Source organism: Oncorhynchus nerka, linkage group LG25 (assembly GCF_034236695.1).
Source record: "Oncorhynchus nerka isolate Pitt River linkage group LG25, Oner_Uvic_2.0, whole genome shotgun sequence".
NCBI classification, from domain to species: domain Eukaryota; kingdom Metazoa; phylum Chordata; class Actinopteri; order Salmoniformes; family Salmonidae; genus Oncorhynchus; species Oncorhynchus nerka.
Window position 1 is genome coordinate 23,895,411 of NC_088420.1, and position 21,428 is coordinate 23,916,838.

General features: G+C 42.0%; 1 protein-coding gene and 1 pseudogene across 4 annotated transcripts; one reads left to right on the forward strand and one right to left on the reverse strand.

Moving 5' to 3' along the window:
• Positions 1-4,539: 4,539 nt before the first annotated feature.
• LOC115109251 (mitochondrial coenzyme A transporter SLC25A42-like) lies at positions 4,540-12,227 on the reverse strand (annotated as a pseudogene).
• LOC115109250 (MAU2 chromatid cohesion factor homolog) lies at positions 12,162-19,565 on the forward strand. Of its 4 annotated transcripts, none has more exons than XM_029633958.2 (19): positions 12,162-12,566; positions 12,893-12,910; positions 13,342-13,413; positions 13,530-13,625; positions 13,981-14,075; positions 14,230-14,257; positions 14,701-14,856; positions 15,042-15,188; positions 16,020-16,110; positions 16,196-16,299; positions 16,527-16,604; positions 16,740-16,814; positions 16,924-17,007; positions 17,092-17,141; positions 17,294-17,371; positions 17,475-17,586; positions 17,968-18,058; positions 18,176-18,303; positions 18,489-19,565. In XM_029633958.2, the coding sequence occupies exons 1-19, from the start codon at positions 12,312-12,314 to the stop codon at positions 18,561-18,563; spliced, it is 1,833 nt and encodes a 610-aa protein (XP_029489818.1). In that variant the 5' UTR covers positions 12,162-12,311; the 3' UTR covers positions 18,564-19,565. The 4 variants fall into 4 exon arrangements, with proteins under 4 accessions (XP_029489818.1, XP_029489820.1, XP_029489819.1 ...); XM_029633960.2 differs by having other exon boundaries at positions 16,740-16,805; XM_029633959.2 differs by having other exon boundaries at positions 13,342-13,407.
• The last annotated feature ends 1,863 nt before the right edge of the window (positions 19,566-21,428 follow it).

Below are 21,428 nucleotides of genomic sequence, written 5' to 3' on the forward strand. Positions count from 1 at the left end.
GGCCCTGGGCCCTGGCCTGAAAGAAAGAGGGAGATTATCCCATTCTGACCAGTCTTTTTATTTCCAAGTTTAGTTTTTTTCATTAGGAAAAGGTAGGCATTGCTCCTCATGTGAATACGTGCTTACAGAATAGTAATAGCCCTCCCGGGAAAATGTCCAGTGTTTATGACATCATCAGTAACAGACTGGCATCCATACCAACCTTTGTACTAGTCTTTATCAAAACTGCCATTTATATTAAAAAACAACAGACAATGGACTCATTATAGATCAAAATGAATTGCCTCACACAGTAACCTTGTTCATATGTATTTGTATTAAGATCTGTAATGTTCACAATCACAGTGTTACTGTACAGTGCCATAGAGGCAAGGTGTGCCAATGTCAGCTTCAGAGTAAATTGCACTGATATCAATGTGTGGTTATATGCAAGAATATCTGTCTATATCGTGGCCAGGCCAGTACATTTTTCTTTACTTTGTGTTTTTAGTCAATACATTGAATACATTAAAGATTTTGAGAATATATATTTTTAAATCTGATATTTTAAATTTGTACTGGATATGTTTAATTTATTGTGTTGTTATTTCTATCATCATGCGCTTAAATCAGTGTACTATCTATCAGAGTCTGCTCTGTGTGTAGGGGTCACCTTCCTAACCTTATGGACTTGTTGGCCCAGACAACTAATGAAAAGAACAAGCTCAGCCCAGAGGGTGCAAGGAGGTGCAAGTGGGGTGCAGGGGAGGGACACGAGGGTTGAGGAGTGCGGAGTGGGGGATAGGGGTGTGTTCAAGAAAGTCTGAGAACTTGGAGGCGCAGTTTGTCATACTAACCATGGTGGAGCTATTGAATGTGGACATTTGGAGCAGAAGGTCCACAGGACCCGGCTTTTCTCATGCAAAGTCTGCCTGACGCACCGACCATCCCCCTCTGAAAATACATGGCTGTTTAAAATGGTCCCTATTTTAATACAGTAGGCAGGGCAGATTGCCACTCATCGCTGAGGAGTAAACCTCTGTCTATACTCTGCCAACAGAGACACAAGGACACATGGGGAGACAATGGTGCAGCAACATTTTATAGTAGAATAGAGGCTGGAGGGGAGAGACCCTGGGAGGGTAGTGGGAGGAGGGGAGAGACCCTGGGAGGGTAGTGGGAGGAGGGGAGAGACCCTGGGAGGGTAGTGGGAGGAGGGGAGAGACACTGGGAGGGTAGTGGGAGGAGGGGAGAGTCCCTGGGAGGGTAGTGGGAGGAGGGGAGAGACCCTGGGAGGGTAGTGGGAGGAGGGGAGAGACCCTGGGAGGGTAGTGGGAGGAGGGAAGGGAGGTCAGATGCAAAGCTACTCCATCAACAGCACATTTACGATTTGGAATAAAGACACAAACTTATTCCATTTCCTTTACGCCACCGCCACCCAGTCAAAGCATGCGTTCAGCTTTCATGGCCTAGCGATGCACCCCAGTATTTTTTCTTACTGGTTACTCTTTTCCCCTCCTTTTTGCAGAGGCAGTGACGTACAGTTACCCTCATATTTTGCAGTAAATAAGCTAAATGTTATTAAATCAATGTTTGATTGTGACTTGATAAAATTATTGTTTTCTTTCAACTTTTATTTAGGAGTTACACAACTATGCAAGTAGATATGCTGCATCCGAGGCCTTCAAGTTGAAATGTGTATTGGAGTTCTATTGAATCCTGTTTGTGTGTGTGTTGTGTTGTGTTGTGTGTGTGTGTGTGTGTGTGTGTGTGTGTGTGCTTTCATGCATGCGTGCATCAGAGAGAGGGAGAGGGAAATAAAAAATGAAAGAGTGATTGGGGGTATATAACTAGATGTATGTGTGGTTTAGTTGTAGACTAGTGAGGGAGGTTCCACTTGTGAGTGTGGCCCCTCCCATGCACTTGGAGCAGTGGTATGGAGCCCAGTGTAGCCTGAACACGCCCTCTAATGGAAGTATTGAGCCCAGCAGCTCCGTAATGCAGTGACCTCAGTGCTTTTACAACACTGCCAGATGATAAGTGGCAATATGCTGTATCTTATAAAATGAACAAGACTGAGGTAGGGAGAGTGGGCTGGGGCTGTGGGGGAGGCAACATTCTATAACACTTGAGAATATTGCCTCTGTGAATGAAGGGATTGATTGAGCTTACATTCCTGACTGAGGCTTTATTGTCTTGTGCGTTATGATGATTTTATATTTTTTCTCGCTGTCCTTTTTACTGTTTTAGAGGGTTTTAAACTGGATACGTTTACAAGGCTATTTATGTCCCTATAATGTCTTTCTAGGCATTTTAATGCGGTGGAATTTATGAAAGCTACTGTCAGAACAGGTGCTTGTGAACCTGACAGTGGCTGGCTATCAAAGTGACTGCAGCAGGATCTTACCCAGAATGCCTTTGCAGTGCCACAGGGTTGTCTGCCTGCACTGATGGGCAGCCATATTCTCCCCCTCTACTGAGCCAGTACGCTCTTGTCTGGGTATAAGCTCAAAGTGAACTGTTTCACATTGCTCCATTTTTCATTGTATTCCTAAACATCTAAACCTGGTAATGTGGCACGTGTCAAAATCCGGTTGTTTTTGAGGGATCGCAGTGCACCCAATGAACCTACACCTGGAAAGGCACACACAGCCATTGTATTATTACGTGGGAAACAATATTAACCAGACATGTATCCTCCATCATTTAGCACATTCGAATCAAATGCATTTCCAAGCAGCGTTACCTCCCAGTATAATCTCCTCACCTCTCCCACACAGCCATGGTATACAAGGGGAAAGAGGACCAGGGTGCAGATGTTTAAACTGCCATTGTTTGCTGCCTGCGTTCCAGGGCTGGATAGTTAATTATTCATGCAAGATTTGAATACATGAAAATACATTCCTCTCTTCTCTGGCATGGTTCCAGGTACCTATGGCAACCACGCCTCCAACATGAATCTCTGTCCCCGTCCCACTCTCACAATCCCAGGCCCCCTCAGTCCATTTTATTGCACAGTTATATTGTTTAGATTGTGGCGCTCCCAGGTTGGCTGCTCACTGTTGGGTGGCAGGGTATCCCAGAATTCACAGTCAAGGTCACAGGCAGAAGGAGGGAGGGAGGCAGAGAAACAGGGAGGCAGAGAGACAGGGATGGAGAGTGATAGGGAGGGAGAGAGACAGAGAGGAAGGCATGGAGGCTGAGGTAGAGAGACAGAGAGACAGAGAGAGGGAGGCAGAAAGACAGAGAGACAGGGAGGCAGAGAGACAGGGAGGCAGAGAGACAGGCAGGACGAGGCAGAGAGACAGGGAGGGAGGAAGGCAGAAAGACAGGGAGGCAGAGAGACAAGGCCAGAGAGAGGGAGGATGAGACTGAGGCAGAAAGGCTGAGAAGCAGAGACACAGGGTCCTCTCTCCAGCCAAGTGGTCGGTCAGTTGGTCTGTCAGGTGGCAGCAGACACCCAGGATCACATCCACTGGTGTGTATCATTAACTGGCCACAGAAGGGGGGTTAAGTGGCTCCACATTGAGCACAATATCGCCTCACCATACTTTGAGGAGCATGAGCAATAGATAGAGTGAACTGACTAGCCAAAGCACACTGAAGCAAATGCATTTGTCAAATAAAAGATTGCAAGATATGACAATGTGAAGGTATTATTTAGCTGTTCAGAAAGTAATAGTAACATTTGGGTAGGAGCACCTGGAATTTCCTGGTAATTAAAGGACTACTAACATTGTTGTTTTATTGAGATATCTTCAATGGTTATCTGTGCTTGTGCAGGTATGCCCTTAAGTGAAGTGCCAATTCAGTTCTGCACTGACATTGTGGCACCTCACAGGTTGACTCATAATTGTTACGCTTGGTAAAAAGCTTTGGGGAATAAAAACATTTATATCAAAGAAAGAACTCAAGGTTGAAAATTCTATAAAATGGTGCATGACTTGACTAAACAGCAGATATTCTGTGGCACTAGAAAGAGTGGCATGGTTTGCACTCAACTACATTGACATAGTAATATGTAGGAAATCCAACCAGTATATTGAAAATAAAAAATGTATGAAATAAAATAGAAAGTGTTTGTGTGAGAGGATTTCTTCTGCACATTAGTGGGTGTATAAATGTGTCAAAAGGTAAAGTTTCAGCAATGATCCTACTCAAACCCCACAGCGACCAATGTGAAGGTCAAGGTAAGGCAGGGTGTAATCAGAAGCTGAACTATGTCCCATCATAACCTGAGGTTCACCAGGGGATACTGACAACTAGTGATGCTTATTTACATCAACCCACTGTCTCTCTGTGGCTGCACCGTCTCAGAGGCATAGCCGTAAAGGATAGGATCAAATATATCAATATATATATATCAAAATATATAAAATAAAATGACAGATTTTGAAAGCAAATACTATATATGATCTAGAATTTTGCCCATTTTATTTTAGGCTTAGCAGTTATGACTTGACTTTTCAGCATACTTAACTAGAATATTTCACTCTAGTATAGGCCAGCTTTCAGTTTGCTGATCACTTGGCTCCACCTTATGTACAAATAGAGATACTGTTACGAAAAAATATATTTTATTTAATGTACAGTTCAGTTTTTCCTGTGTTTATATCATATTGTACAACAGCTGATGAAACTAACACCATAGAAGTGTGAAAATGTGAATAGAAGTGTTATTTTCTGAATGTTTATCAACCAGCCATAATCTACACAGGAATTTATAACCAACAGGTTTGCATGGGCGGGAATTTTGTCTTTCCATGCTCAAATCAACATGCAGAAAATGAGTTAATAGACCAATAGTAACAACGACAGTTCCAAACCTCTCTGCCAATAACAGTTCGTTTTCAGTTTTCCCCTCCCCACTCAGACCACTAACAGACAGTCCTAGCAAACTTCTTCTTGAGAAATAGTTTTTTGCTAAAAAGCAATATTTGCCCATTATAATAGAAATATATTACATTAAGGTACTCAATTGTCACCCAAATGATTTGATATTGATATAAAAACAGCTGCGTTGGGCCTTTAAAATGTGCCCGTGCCAACATAATACCCCAATCTCAAACAAGGATCAGGCCTCGAAACAAAAAATCTTTCACATTGTCATACCTCTCATATTGCAAACATCTGCACACATCTACCCAGTTTGAGGACACTTATTTTGGCCCTAGTGCAGACACTCCACCCATCAACAGCAGGAGTAGGGGTCTGGCTGTGCGTGCTTAATACTGACAGCTTCTGCCTCCTCCTGTCTGTCCAGTACCACCCTCTCCTTAGAATTAAAATTTGACATGTAGAGTGCATAGGCCTACTGAGAGGATCCATATTGTGAGTAGACAGATCTGGTATATTATTGCCATTCTAGTCCCCAGGGGCACAACTTTGGTTTTAGAAGTGCGGGGGACATATTTTTTGTAAATCCAGTCAGAAAAACACTCCAAACAGCCTACCCGACCGCTCGGAGGCGTCCGCATGGTCCTAAAGCACACTGTTGCCTCATTTTGTATCACAATCCAATGATAAAACTCGGGGGGACAAACATGCAATTTCAGAATGGGGGGGGGGGCATGTCCCTCTGTCCCCAGTGAAAGTTGCGCCCGTGCTAGTCCCTGTGAGCGAATGACTGGTCCCAACAGTGAGCTTCTCCTCTGGCTCCCCCTGCTGGCTCAGTGTGTGAAGTATCCCAGCTGGTGCATCTTGTGCAGTAGGTTGTGCATAAGGTCAAAGGTGGTGAAGCTGACCCCCACAGCGATTGGCCCTTTGATCCAGTTCATACTGAGGCCCTTGTAGAGTCCACGCACCCCCCCTTCCTGCACCACGATCGTCTTCATGGTGCCCAGGACGCTGCCGTACTGTTGGCCCGTCACCCCGGCCGTCTGCATGCGTCGGCGAACCATGTCCAGCGGGTAAGAGGCCGACTGGCCGATCAGGCGGCGCACGCACCGAACACCAAACGCTCGTAAGAGTATGGCTGGGACCGCCTAGTTCTCTCTGGAGAGAGGGATGGGAGGAGAGAGAAAGAGAGGGATCAATTTAAGTGAATCTCAGCCCTTCATTAAAAGGTTGATTATCCAATAAATATAATTATAATTTTTTAAAAGTCTGTACCTGCATGCAGTTTCTTGAGGGTCTCATATGTGAAGAAGGTGATTCCTGAGTACGGGATCACTCCCAAGATGGTCGGGCAGAAGCCTCTGTAGAGGGTCTTTATGCCCTCCTCCTGTGTGATTGCGCACAAAAACGTGCATGATGTTGCTGTACCTGCAACCGAAACAAGAACGATAAGAGAAGGATATTAACCTATAAGAATATTGATTAGGATAGTAATATGACCTATACTAACCTAAAGTACATGCCTGTTGAACACTGAACAAGTGTGCAAAGGGGAGCCACATGCAGGTATGTTTTTACATTCAAAGATAGAAAATGACGAGTGTTATCGGAGTGCCCTACATTTGCCTGGGCGTCACCACCATCCTGGCCCGCACCATGTCCAGGGGATAGGTGAGCATGACCGCCGTGGTGCCAGCCAATGATCCTGCCAGGAAACGTGGAAAAGGAGGCAGGGCTCTGAAAAAGACCAGATAGATTCCATCATGTTACAGAACATCTATGTTTTCTACAATGAATGCGTATCATTGTATTATCAGGAATTGTCACAGTAGAGAAAATGGTTTGTTCTGTTCAAGAACGATCACTGAAGAGTTGCTTTGGAGGCTGATGGAGACCACCAGAGGTCAAATGGTGCTACATTAAACAGTGTGTGTATTTGCGATTCTTTACACCGATGGGTACTCTACTCACTTTCCCTGGAAGCCGTAGTATCTCCCCAGTATTCCCTTGTACTGGTCATGGGAGCAGAACTGGATGGCAGCGTAGGGGATGACCCGCACCATGGTGGCAGAGTTGCCCCTCCACAGGCTGAGGAAGCCATCTTTCATGTACGTACAATAGATTTACATTTACATTTAAGTCATTTAGCAGACGCTCTTATCCAGAGCGACTTATAGATGAGTCTGAAGGCTTCCTGGGGGCACACACAGCAACACAATAATGCTACTGAACCTGTAGACTTCCAGTCATTGCGCTAACGCTGGTTAGAGTTCGCCCACGAAACTACCGCTAACTTCCTTCATACTGGACACAGAGACATAAAAATGGTATCCACTAATTCATCTGATCCTGGGTAAGTAGAACAAGGGCTTAAGCGTAGTATCCCTTTAACACTAACTCAACACACCTTGGGGCAAATCCTAACTTTTTCACTTAGTCATGCATTGAAGTCAATGGGAGACTAGGTGAATTGTTTTATTTAAGTAGAAGTTAGGATTCACCCGTATGGCAGCATGCATACTAAACATCAAGGACATCTTTATTTAGTGTAATGCAAGTTATATAGGAGACTTGTAATAGACTCACCTTAGCAGAGAATTTTTGTGGGACACCTTGCAGGAGGAAGAAAATAGGTATCAATAATAATAAGCATAATAACTGGTAAAGATACTAACAATGAAATAAGTATTAAGGCATAATAACTGGTAAAGATACTAACAATCAAATAAGTATTAAGGCATAATAACTGGTAAAGATACTAACAATGAAATAAGTATTAAGGCATAATAACTGGTAAAGATACTAACAATCAAATAAGTATTAAGGCATAATAACTGGTAAAGATACTAACAATGAAATAAGTATTAAGGCATAATAACTGGTAAAAATACTAACAATCAAATAAGTATTAAGGCATAATAACTGGTAAAGATACTAACAATCAAATAAGTATTAAGGCATAATAACTGGTAAAGATACTAACAATCAAATAAGTATTAAGGCATAATAACTGGTAAAAATACTAACAATCAAATAAGTATTAAGGCATAATAACTGGTAAAGATACTAACAATCAAATAAGTATTAAGGCATAATAACTGGTAAAGATACTAACAATCAAATAAGTATTAAGGCATAATAACTGGTAAAGATACTAACAATCAAATAAGTATTTCCGAAGGGAACCCCTACTTTGTATTCCTAATGCATGTTCTTCCAGAGAAATGGACTTTACCTTGGAAGATGATCTTGGTCTCTAGCACTGAGATGCCGTGCCTTAGACCGCTGCGCCACAATATGTTCTTATAGTCATAATACAGAGTAGTAATGCACCATGATGTCATTGTATCTTGTAGGCTAACCTCATGCACACCAACAACGACGAGACGGCCTACAGGGAGGAGGTGAGGGCCCTCGGAGTGTGGTGTCAGGAAAATAACCTCACACTCAACGTCAACAAAACTAAGGAGATGATTGTGGACTTCAGGAAACAGCAGAGGGAACACCCCCCTATCCACATCGATGGAACAGTAGTGGAGAGGGTAGCAAGCTTTAAGTTCCTCGGCATACACATCACAGACAAACTGAATTGGTCCACTCACACTGACAGCGTCGTGAAGAAGGCGCAGCAGCGCCTCTTCAACCTCAGGAGGCTGAAGAAATTCGGCTTGTCACCAAAAGCACTCACAAACTTCTACAGATGCACAATCGAGAGCATCCTGGCGGGCTGTATCACCGCCTGGTACGGCAACTGCTCCGCCCTCAACCGTAAGGCTCTCCAGAGGGTAGTGAGGTCTGCACAACGCATCACTGGGGGCAAACTACCTGCCCTCCAGGACACCTACACCACCCGATGTTACAGGAAGGCCATAAAGATCATCAAGGACATCAACCACCCGAACCACTGCCTGTTCACCCCGCTATCATCCAGAAGGCGAGGTCAGTACAGGTGCATCAAAGCTGGGACTGAGAGACTGAAAAACAGCTTCTATCTCAAGGCTATCAGACTGTTAAACAGCCACCATTGAGTGGCTGCTGCCTACACACTGTCATTGACACTGACCCAACTCCAGCCACTTTAATAATGGGAATTGATGGGAAATGATGTAAATATATCACTAGCCACTTTAAACAATGCTACCTTATATAATGTTACTTACCCTACATTATTCATCTCATATGCATACGTATATACTGTACTCTACATCATCGACTGCATCCTTATGTAATACATGTATCACTAGCCACTTTAACTATGCCACTTTGTTTACTTTGTCTACATACTCATCTCATATGTATATACTGTACTCGATACCATCTACTGTTTGCTGCTCTGTACCATCACTCACTCATATATCCTTATGTACATATTCTTTATCCCCTTACACTGTGTATAAGACAGTAGTTTTTAGAATTGTTAGTTAGATTACTTGTTGGTTATCACTGCATTGTCGGAACTAGAAGCACAAGCATTTCGCTACACTCGCATTAACATCTGCTAACCATGTGTATGTGACAAATAAAATTTGATTTGATTTGATTTGGTTCTGTCCAGGGGGGCTATGACTGTTTTTGCCACAGCACCTGCGAACGCTCCACATAGCAGGGTGTCCAACACTGTCAATCTCTGCACACAGAAAGAAACACTGAGTACTCAACTTCACACAGGACACTAAAGACAAACACACTTTGAAATTATTTCAGTTTAAAACATACTCCATAAATCACACCCATGCAGTAATGGAGACTCTAACATGGCATTATCACTGGCTGCAGATATAGGCTAAAGGTATCAGATGGAAACACATGTAGGCTTAACGTTTCTTATGTGCCTGGACTGTCCTAGTGTAATCTGAACTGTCTTTCTGCAGATTCCTAACCCACTTTACAGTAGACTTTAGTAAACCTCGCCACCATTTACACATTTCTTCATTTTCAAGTTTTATTGTCACATGCAGAAGTACAGTGAAATGCTTAACTTGTGACCTCAACCCAACAGTGCCGTAATCAATATTTACAATTGTATAACTAATCAAATAAATAAAATAAATATTTATTTTATTTAACTAGGCAAGTCAGTTAAGAACAAATTTGTATTTACAATGATGGCCTACCCCAGTCAAACCCTAACCCAGACGACGCTGGACCAATTGTGCGCCACCCTATGGGACTCCCAATCACAGCCGGTTGTGATACAGCCTGGAATCAAACCAAGGTCTGTAGTGACGTCTCTAGCACTGAGATGCCGTGCCTTAGACCGCTGCGCCACAATATGTTCTTATAGTCATAATACAGAGTAGTAATGCACCATGATGTCATTGTATCTTGTAGGCTAACCTCATGCACAGCACTCCCATTATAACCCAGAAAGAGAATGGCAAATATACACGTGCAAACAGCTTTTTCCTGCCTCTAACTAAAGGTGGAGATAAGCCCTCAGCTGGACCTAGATGCTTCAAGAAAAGCAGCTACATCTGAGTAGGTGTTGTGTTTATGTATGTATGTGTCAGTCGTCTGTATCAGCATTGACGGTGACCCCTGAGCTTAGAGACAGTCAAGGGTCAGGGTGTGTTTGGAGGCTATAAAAGCTAGTTGGAAACCATCAATTCTCTGATACGGTGTGTTTGGGATGCAGGTGGAGACACATATTTTGAGGGCACACTGGGAATTTGCAAGGAGCCCAGCAGCAATGCATAGGCTGGCAAGTTTTGACTTGACCAACTTCTGTAGTGCTCTTTGTTGCTCTCTTGGGCAATTGAAGAACTTGCAAAACAGTGGTGATGACTAATGTTGCCAGTGGCATTATGTACTACTTAGCAATAAATAAAGATCTAGTCTAGTCCACTTTGGCCACATTACCCATGTGCCAGGATCTCCCATGCTAACCCAAGGTTACTTACTGGCTGTTGTGGTAAACATGTTTGGCAGCCTTCAGCTGTATGGTCCTGACCTGCATGATCCTGCAATAAACAGTTATGTGGTATGTAGACCTGCCTGACTGGAATTAGTTTATTTAACCTTTATCTAACTAGGCAAGTCAGTTAAGATCTAATTCTTATTTACAATGACGGCCTACCAAAAGGCAAAAGGCCTCATGCGGGAATGGGGGCTGGGATTAAAAATATAAATTAAATAAAAAATATAGGACAAAACACACATCATGGCAAGAGAGACAACACAACACTACATAAAGAGAGACCTAAGTATGGCAGCAACACATGACAACACAGCATGGTATCAACACAACATGACAACAACATGGTAGAAACACAACATGGTAGATGCACAAAACAGGGTACAAACATTAATGGGCACAGACAACAGCACAAAGGGCAAGAAGGTAGAGATAACAATACATCACGCAAAGCAGCCACAACTGTCAAATGCAACTCTGCTTCAGGGAAAACCCCCGAGGTAGGGGCTGGGGCTGAGGGGGACTCACTTTAGCATGGCTGGAGGGAGGGAGAGACAGCAGCCTGGGGCAGTGCTCTCTGGTTGTGCTGCACTGTATGGGCCATGTGTGCCCTTGACCACAACAACCAGTAGGCCTATCTATGACAATCAGTCAGCCAACACCAGACAATCCACTGCAGGAGACATAAAAAGTGAAAACAACAAACACTCCCACTTCAAAGATGAGCTCTGTGTCACCATTATTAAATATGCTGTTAAATACAGTTATTGGAAATGTATCAACTTCTATGCTTGCAAAGCATTAGATGTAGCCAAATATAAATATATAATATCATACATTTGACTTGTAAAACAGTTCATCGAAATTACCCATTATAATCCATTTATAGCTTCACATTTAAAACATGTACATTTTATACAGCTGAGTTTATTCAACTCTACGATATATACATCTGGATGGAAGATATCCACATTACAGGGATCTAAACTGGAGCTACCTATTTAAGATATGTATTACAAATAAGTAATGTTGAGATTCAGAGTGACATAAGTACTCATTATTATCATAATCAATCAATGCAAGGAAAATGTAAACATTGCTGCACACCAGGCTGAAATTAATGCGCATAACAATTCCCTCACCTTTAATCTGGTTTACTGTGTGTGTTTGATGAAGATCTGGCAAATCTTCCAAATGATTTCACATTCAATGGTTAACTCTACTGTCGTCTTCCGTCCACATTTCTTTGTTTGTTTGCTGTTGTTGGGTCAATCTCTGTGGTTTTGCAACACCGCCGTCTATTCGTCAGTCTTTCACACCGTTGACGAGGTTTTGACTAGATTGACGATTCTCCCAAATTGAGAAAGGCGGTGGTTTAATTCTAGGTGTTGTCTGCCTAAAAAAATATTGGAGTTCTTCTCGCTCACGAGATTATTATAACCCCATCCCGCACGTACATGTTTTGGACTACAAATATAGATGATTACGGCACGTACTTGTTTTGGACTACAAGTCCACGGATGTTTAAAAAAACTAAGATCTCGCTTGTAGCCGAAAACACGCGAGGGTGACACGGTGCTCAATGGTTGTTGTTATTGGGAAAATGGCGTCCAACGTAGAGGCCCCGGAATCTTGGTACCTCGCCCTTCTCGGCTTTGCAGAACATTTCCGCACCTCAAGTCCACCCAAAATCCGTCTGTGTGTACATTGTCTTCAAGCTGTTTTCCAGTTTAAACCTCCGCAAAGGGTTGAGGCAAGAACTCATCTTCAACTAGGCTCGGTCCTCTATCATCATACGAAGAACAGCGAGCTCGCGCGGAGCCACTTGGAGAAAGCGGTGAGGAGGGAGAGTTTGAGAAAGCTCGAGGATGGAGTCAGAGATGCGCTCATCGGCGTCTCCTATAGTCAAATGGGAAAAAGTTGTATTGCTAGCTTTATTTTGACCCTTTGATAATTTCATTCATATGTAATTGCATTCAGAATAGTATTTGTTAATTAGCTCGCATGATATTTTAGCCGCCAGTCCTATTGCTTCTACTGTAACTTCTACTGTAACGTTAGCTAGCTTCACTGTGTTTTTACAAGTTGCTAACAGTTGATTACTTTGACTAAGTTATGCATCCATAATGTGTATTTTTGGCTCTAACATCTCTTTTTTTTTAGTGGTTCATTTCACAACAAGTATCCTTTTCAATGATATGGTTTCAACCCCAACACTAGCTGGAGACCAACACAGAGCTTAGTCAGTCGGTAGAGTATGGCGCATGCACCGCCAGGGTTGTGGGTTCGATTTACGTACGTAAAATGTATGCATGCATGACTGTAAGTCGCATTGGATAAAAGCGTCTGCTAAATGGCGTATAGTATATTACCAACTAGCATTACAATGTGCAATTCTTCAGAACATTTCTCAGATATGTGTTTGCTGCCCCAAGCACATCTCAGTAGTCAAATTACATGTCAAGATTTTGACGTGTTTTGCTAGGTATTATTACAGCAATGTTGGAGTTAGAAACACAAGCATTTCACTGCACTAGTGATAACATTTGCAAATCTGTGTACCCGACCAATACACTTTGATTTGATGAGGTTTCCTTCATGGAATATCTTAGATCCCACAGTTTGAAGATGTTAAATTTGAGGCTGCAAGTCTTTTATCAGAACTCTACTGTCAGCAGGTACCGGTAAATAAAGCTAAAATACATTTGAAATCTTTTGCTGTCTGGAGATCCATTTGAAAATCATGTTTATATGCAAGTGTAAGGTTGAGTCATTATGACACTGTGTGTTCTGTTTTCAGAATCTGGTGGATTCTGCAAAGCCTTTACTGCGAAAGGCAATTCAGATCTCACAGCAGACTCCCTATTGGCACTGCCGCCTGCTGTTTCAACTGGCGGTACGTTGTGTCGTTCTTTACTGTAAATACTGACTGAACTGAATCGTTGTATTTTTTTTAACCCTTATTTTACCAGGTAAATTGACTGAACACTTTCTCATTTACAGCCATGACCTGAGGAATACTTATAGGGGAAAGGAGGGGGGGTGAATGGGCCAGATTGGGAATTTAGCCAGGGCACCAGGGTTAACACCCCTACTCTTACGGTAGTGCCATGGGATCTTTAGTGACCACAGAGAGTCAGGTCACCCGTTTAATGTCCCATCTGAAAGACGGCACCTTTCTGTTGATGTTTGATTGTAGACTGATACATTGCAATGCATTGAATTTCTCTTCTTTTTGTTTACCCTATCAGCAACTGCACACTCTAGAGAAGGACCTTGTGTCTGCATGTGACCTCCTGGGTGTCGGTGCTGAGTACGCCAGAGTGGTGGGTTCGGAATATACCAGGTACTGTAACCTTGATGCTATGAACCATTTACTTTTTATGTCCACATTGATTCATCATTGAAACAAGAGCGATGTTATTAAACATGCCCTCCAATAGACTTATTTGACATTTTTCTATAACGATAGACTGAATAGGTGATGTATGCTTTCACAGAGCGTTGTTTCTCCTGAGTAAAGGAATGGTAAGTCTCAAATTCTTTGTTATAAAAATGCATGATTTTTAATGTTTGTCTTTTGCATTTAATAAGGGTAAACGGATATCTTGAGTATGTTATGCACTTAAAGGGATACTTCAGGATTTTGGCAATGAGGCCCATTATCTATTACCCCAGAGTCAGTTGAACTTGTGGTTACAATTTTTATGTCTCTGCGTCCAGAATGAAGGAAGTTAGAGCTAGTTTCCCAATATACCATAGACTTCCTTCCCGTCTTTGCGCTAGCACTAGTTGGACATTTCCTTCAAACTGCACATAGAAGCATAACAATGGTATCCACGAGTTCATCTGACTCTGGGGAGGGTCTCATTGCCAAAATCCCAAAGTATCCCTTTTAAAGGATGTAAATAAAAAATACTTTCTCACTGGATAGTCTTTACCATAAGGTGTCTTTTTGTCCTGTGTATCAGCTCCTACTGATGGAGAGGAAGCTGGGGGAGGTGCACCCTCTGCTCACTCTGTGTGGGACCATCGTGGAGAACTGGCAGGGAAACCCCATCCAGAAAGAGTCTCTCAGGGTCTTCTTTCTGGTGCTGCAGGTCACACACTACCTGGACGCTGGACAGGTAAGGAGTCCTCTTGGCCAAGACCAGGGTGCACAACGCTTGTCAAGGACAGTGAATTAAGGACACCTATGACAACAGGGGTGCACCCCTGTTCAAAAATAAATACTTTCCCTCTAGTTTGTATCGTAATTGTTAAGTAGTTGCATTGATAGTGACCCACCCCTTCCTTACGTTGTGTGCTGCAGGTGAAGAGTGTGAAGCCCTGTCTGAAGCAGCTGCAGCAGTGCATCCAGACTATCTCTACACTCCACGACGATGAGATCCTGCCCAGTAACCCGGCTGACCTCTTCCACTGGCTGCCCAAAGAGCACATGTGTGTTCTCGTCTACCTGGTGAGCCCAATCTCTTCCGCATTCACCTGATGCCTGATGCCTGATTCTGCCCTAGATACTTGTGCAGATCTGAAATGATTGGATGGCTATATTGTGGTAATATCAACATGTTACATGGTAATAACTAGGGCAGGAATGATCCCAGTATCCCGATGGTAAACAAAACACAATGTGGATTTAAAGTCTTTACTAATCTTGTAAACAAACATCATCATGTTTTCATCCAGAGTAAAATGTATTTATTTTCCAAGCTATTGCACACAATATTCTACATACAGCAGGTTCTTAAAGGTCTGCTTCGTGTTTTCATTTTTGCCATGGATAAACTATTGCAATACTGGTATTGTCACAGCCTTAGTAATAACCAGGGTTGGGTAGGTTACTTACTAAATGTAATCCGTTAGTTACTCATTACCTGTCCAAAATTGTAGTCCGTAACGTAACTTTTGGATTACCCAAACTCTAATGTAATCTGATAACTTGCCCCTTAAGAGGCATTAGAAGAAGACAAAAAGGATCCATCAAACGCATTTGGTGTGTCATCATAGTGGTCAGACTCGCTCAGGTGGAACAAATCTTTTTCAATGCTGAATTTGTCATTGAGAAAACAGAATTTAATCCATGAGGTAATCATCTATTTTTTTACAAAAGTATCTGTAATCTGATTACAATATTTTTGCTGGTAATGGTTTACAAATGATTATATATATATATATATATATATATATATATATATATATATATATTTTTTTTTATCAGATTACATAGCTGATTACATATAATCAGATATTCCCCAACCCTGGTAATAACCCTGTTCTCTATATGTTCCAGGTGACTGTCATGCACTCCATGCAAGCAGGGTATTTGGAGAAGGCACAGAAATACACAGACAAAGCACTCATGCAGCTTGAGAAACTAAAAAGTATGTGATTTGAAGCACACTTATCTCACCTCTGTTTAACACTCACTGTTGTCTAAAAGGTATTCTTGACTCCCCTCTATTTCAGTGCTAGACAGCAGTCCCATCCTCTCCACTTTCCAGGTCATTCTGCTGGAGCACATCATCATGTGCCGGCTAGTCACTGGTCACAAGGCCACCGCATTACAAGAGGTAGTATAGAACCAACTGTTGACCCATTTTTATTTCTGTTCAACTTTACTCATTCACTCTGAAATGAAACACTGTGTGAAGTTATAGTGGAATGTTAAAAGTTTAATCAAAATAGCTACAGAACTATATGACAGGCATTTTCATGACCATTGGCAGTTGAGATAGGATAGAGATTAGGAGCACCATGTAATTTATGAGGATGATGACTTTTTCTCCCCGTATCCCAGATCTCCCAGGTCTGCCAACTGTGCCAACAGTCCCCCAGGTTATTCACCAATCACGCTGCCCAGCTTCACACTCTACTAGTGAGTATTTTAAACCTTCACCCAGAAGACATACCCTCAATTCACTGCCTTGAATAACAGTTACCACCCCACTTCTGTAAATGGGACTACTGTATCTCTAAAACACTTAACTGTATATGCTGTTCCATTTCTCAGGGCCTGTATTGCATATCTGTCAACTGTATGGACAATGCAGAGGCACAGTTCACCGCCGCTTTGCGGGTAAGTGACGTAAGTCGTAACGCTAAGCTTATTATACGGGTTTATGTCTGCATGTGTTTAATATGTTTTACATTGTCACATTTGTGATGGTGAGTAAATCTGTGTGTTTTCTTTCCAGCTAACCACACACCAGGAGCTGTGGGCGTTCATTGTAACAAACCTGGCCAGCGTCTACATCAGGGAAGGAAACAGACACCAGGAGGTTGGTAGACACACACACACACTATTCATTTCTACTCTAAATAAATTATTGTCTACTGTATTAACTTTGTTCTTTCTTTTAAAGCTCTACAGTCTCCTTGAGAGGATAAACCCTGATCACAACTTTCCTGTGAGGTGTGTAAGCGTGTATTGCATAACAGAGATTTTAATGGTTACTCAATCTTGCTCATCAGAGCCAAATGCATTATTTTTTAAGGTTACGTGTGCAGCCTGTTGGTGAGAAGGTGTATTGACTTCGAGTTGACTGATGTGTGTTTGTGTTACAGCTCTCACTGTCTCCGCGCTGCAGCCTTCTACATCCGAGGACTCTTGTCCTTTTTTCAAGGACGTTACAACGAGGCCAAGTAAGTCTCCCCCAACTATTTTACTGAGAAGTGTCCCATAAGTTCCTCAAACTTTCAGTGGGAATTGGGAAATAATCATTTCGTGATGATATTCTTATTGCAGACGGTTCCTTAGAGAAACTTTGAAGATGTCCAACGCGGAGGACCTGAATAGACTGACAGCTTGCTCACTTGTTCTGCTAGGCCATATATTCTATGTACTGGGAAACCACAGGGTAAGATCACTCCACAATGGTCACAAATGGATATTTTGCCAGAAACGTCTACCCTGCCCCTGTTGGTTTATTTATTGGTATATTCGGATCCCCATGAGCCTTTGCTGAAGCAGCAGCTATTCTTCCCGGGGTCCACAAGTAACAAGACACTGATAGACAAGGAAACAAGGTCACACAAATTTAAAATACAACGATATACTAAAAATAAAAACATAATAGTACAAACAATAGAACAACAAAAAATGTGTGCCTGTGTCCCATATACAAATTGTAACTTTTTTTTGTCCATGCCGTACTGTTTATACATTTTATTCAACGTGTTTGCGGCAAAATATTTAGCTTCGGTAGGTTGCATAACAATATGTTGTTGTTTTTCTCCAGGAGAGCAACAACATGGTGGTTCCAGCGATGCAGCTGGCCAGCAAGATCCCTGACATGTCTGTCCAGCTGTGGTCCTCGGCCCTTTTAAAAGGTACGCCCAACACCTGCACATTTTCTTTCTTTGGTTTGAGCTTCATTGCTCCCTACTAGGCTTAAAGTATTTGAGGTAGGTTTCCTTGACCACATTGTTTTTGTCTTGTCTCTGTAGATCTGAATAAGGCCCTGGGAAACACCATAGATGCCCATGAAGCAGCTCAGATGCACCAGAACTTCTCGCAGCAGCTTCTCCAAGACCACATCGCTGCCTGCAGCCTCCCCGAACACAACCTCATCAGCGTACGTATCAACTTATCCATGTTAACTTTTTATCTTTCATTATTACTGCCATCAAAGTTGTGGTTTGTAGATCGATGATGTAGCTTGTTTCGCTGTGTTTTTCTGTCTGTCCTTTTGTATTCTCTATCCGTCTGTCTGGCTCAGATGGGTAATTAACAAACCTGTCTCTCTCTTCTCTGTGACAGTGGACGGACGGCCCACCACCTGGGCAGTTTCAAGCCCAGAACGGCCCAACATCCAGCCTGGCCAGCCTGCTATGAGCACCAGGCTCGTAACACAAGGGCTGCCTTCCTTCTGGCCTCAAAGATGTCTAGAATGGAACCATAGGTTCTTTCTGTCTTAGGAAAATTTGAGGGGGAGTGTGAACATTGTAGCAGTTATATGAATAAGGTATTCATGTTTTTTTTTCAGCTTTTCTTTGTATGAATGCAATTTCTCCTCATGCATGGAAGTTCCTGATATTGATTTACTCTACACGTGTTGCTAACCATCTGCTGAAGATTTTCACAGCTTCATTGTTTAGTACCATCCCATCCTCATGAATTAGTGTAGGTACAATTGGCATCACTTCTCATGTATTGAACCAGTAACATGTTTTGTTTCATGCTAAGTTTGGACATGGATCTGAATGTTAAATGGGTAGTGTTGTTGAGCTCAAGGGTTTGAATTTCTTGCTGAAAGACTGCAAGTGAGAATAGCGAAATAATTGAATGTACAAGTGCAGTTACTTAATGGAACAGCAGGTGTCCCTGTTGAGTTTTTCTTTGAAAAATCTGCTTTGAGAGATTTTGTCATATTTGGCCTGTCATAGATTAGCAAGATGCATCACAAACTCATCTGTTTTCTGTACATATGAACTATAGTTAATTTAAGTTCCATAGATCATGAAGTTGGACATTTTATGAACATACAAGGAACCTCAGATGAAAAAAATCTATGCTACCTTTTGTAATATTAGAATTTGTCTTTATAGTTCTAGTTAAGGGTTTTCTTGACAATACATTATATCGATATGCCACATACGAAACCTTTATTGTACAGTGACATTTTATAACGTAAATTTAGTCAAGTCAAGTGAATTTTAAACTCTCCGATGTAGTACTCCAACTAAATGCTTTTTAAAGTATTTTGTCGATCTTAATGAGCAGACACCTCAGAAGCTTGAGTACTTGCCATATTCTATTCAATGCCTATACTTTTATTGCTTGTTTTAATAATTCTTATGCGAAAAGTCAGAATAAACATGGTATTTGCAACCATCATTTTGCATTGTTTGAGAATGATTGTCAGTGGGGTGATCTTAGCTATCTTTAATTTATCATGACATTTCTGACAAATGTACTGAAAATACAACATGCATACAAGTAGCATATAATGATTTCATACCATGATAACTATTTATGAAAGATATTTATGTCCACATGATCTATAGATGAGAATGCAATTCACTGAGTTAATTTAATTCTAAATGATTGAGCCCCAACTCCCTGCATAATGCCGTGCTGTGTGTGCATCAAGACTAAAGTGAAACTGGGCAAACGGGAGCAATGAAAAGAATCATCAGAAAAGGGCATGTGCCTGGCAGATGCTTCATTCAATAATAGGTTTTCACTTTGCACCATTCCATGTATTCTCAAATTATTTTTGTAATCATATATAGAACAAACATTTTTGCAACCACTTCAACAAAGGCTGCGTTTACACAGGCAGCCCAATTCTAATATTTTTTCCACTAATTATTATTAGTTATTGACCAATCACATCAGAGCTTTTCACATCGACACTTTTTCAGAGCTGATCTGACTGGTCAAAAAACAGTTTGTGAGAAAAAGATCAGAAGTGGGCTGCCTGTGTAAACGCAGGCATAGTAAACACAAATCCGGGACACTCAAATTAGTATAATATGTTATGTTTGGAATGGTGTTTTTTTATTTGTGTATGTCCATCATCAATTTGTATAATATGTTACAAATTTTCAATATGAATTATATGTTAAGTATTCACTGGTAAGAATCATTCTCAGTGTGAGTAAATATGCTACAACATAGGCCCCATATTAATACTAGATGCCTCTGTTTCATGTGATGTTGCTGCATTAGGAATCTGATGAGAAGCAGACAGCGAAGTCTGTCTTTATCATTGAGGATCAGTGGAGGCTGCTGAGGGGAGAACGGAACAGAGCAAATGGAATAGCATCAAACACCTGGAAACCATGTGTTTGATATATTTGATACCATTCCACTGATTCACTCCAATCATTACCATGAGCCTTTTCTCCCCAATTAAGGTGCCACCAACTTCCTGTGTTGAGGATATGCAGGAGAAGTCTGTCTGTTGTTAAGGATGTGCAGGAGGTCTGTCTCTATCTTTGAGGATGTGCAGGAGAATTCTGTCTCTATCCTTGAGATAGAGCAATAGAAGTCTGTCTCTATTGTTGAGGAAGTCCAGGACGTCCAGGAGAAATTCTACAAATGCTCTGCCATCTTTGGTTCAACCAGCCACGGTGTGGAGAACAGTTCCATTGAGGAAGTCAAGGACCCTAGTCCCCTCCATCCTGAGGACACTGGTAAGAATCATGATACCGTTATTCTTAATGTGAGTCAAATATGCTCTAAGAGTGGTCACATACTAAAATTAGATACCTCTGTGTGATGCTGCTTCCCCAGAATGAAAGGCAGAGAAAGGAGTCTACCACTATTATTGAGGAGAGGCAGGAGAAGTGTGCCTCATCTATTGTTCAGGAGGTCCAGGAACAGGCTGCCTCTTCCACATTATCTGCCTTTACCAGCAAGAAAAAGTCTGCTGAGGTAGGGAACAAGTCATCTTTATCCCTTGCAACACGTCCATCCCATGGGGAGGATTCAGAGTTGGCTGCACAGAGGGAGGTTCTGAAGAAGGAAAGGGCAGCTAAAGCTGTTCTACAGGCTTCACTGGAAGAGGAGCATTGCACAAACACACAGCTCCGGCTGAGGGACAACAAAATTGCATCAGACTTTAAAACGGAGCAGCGCAAGATCAAGAAGCTTGAGGCTGAGGAGCTGGAGCTGATGAGCCAATCAGGAACAGAGCAAAACCAAGGATAATCTCTGACCAACTGGCCTCAGCTGGCAGAGGAGCAGGGCAGG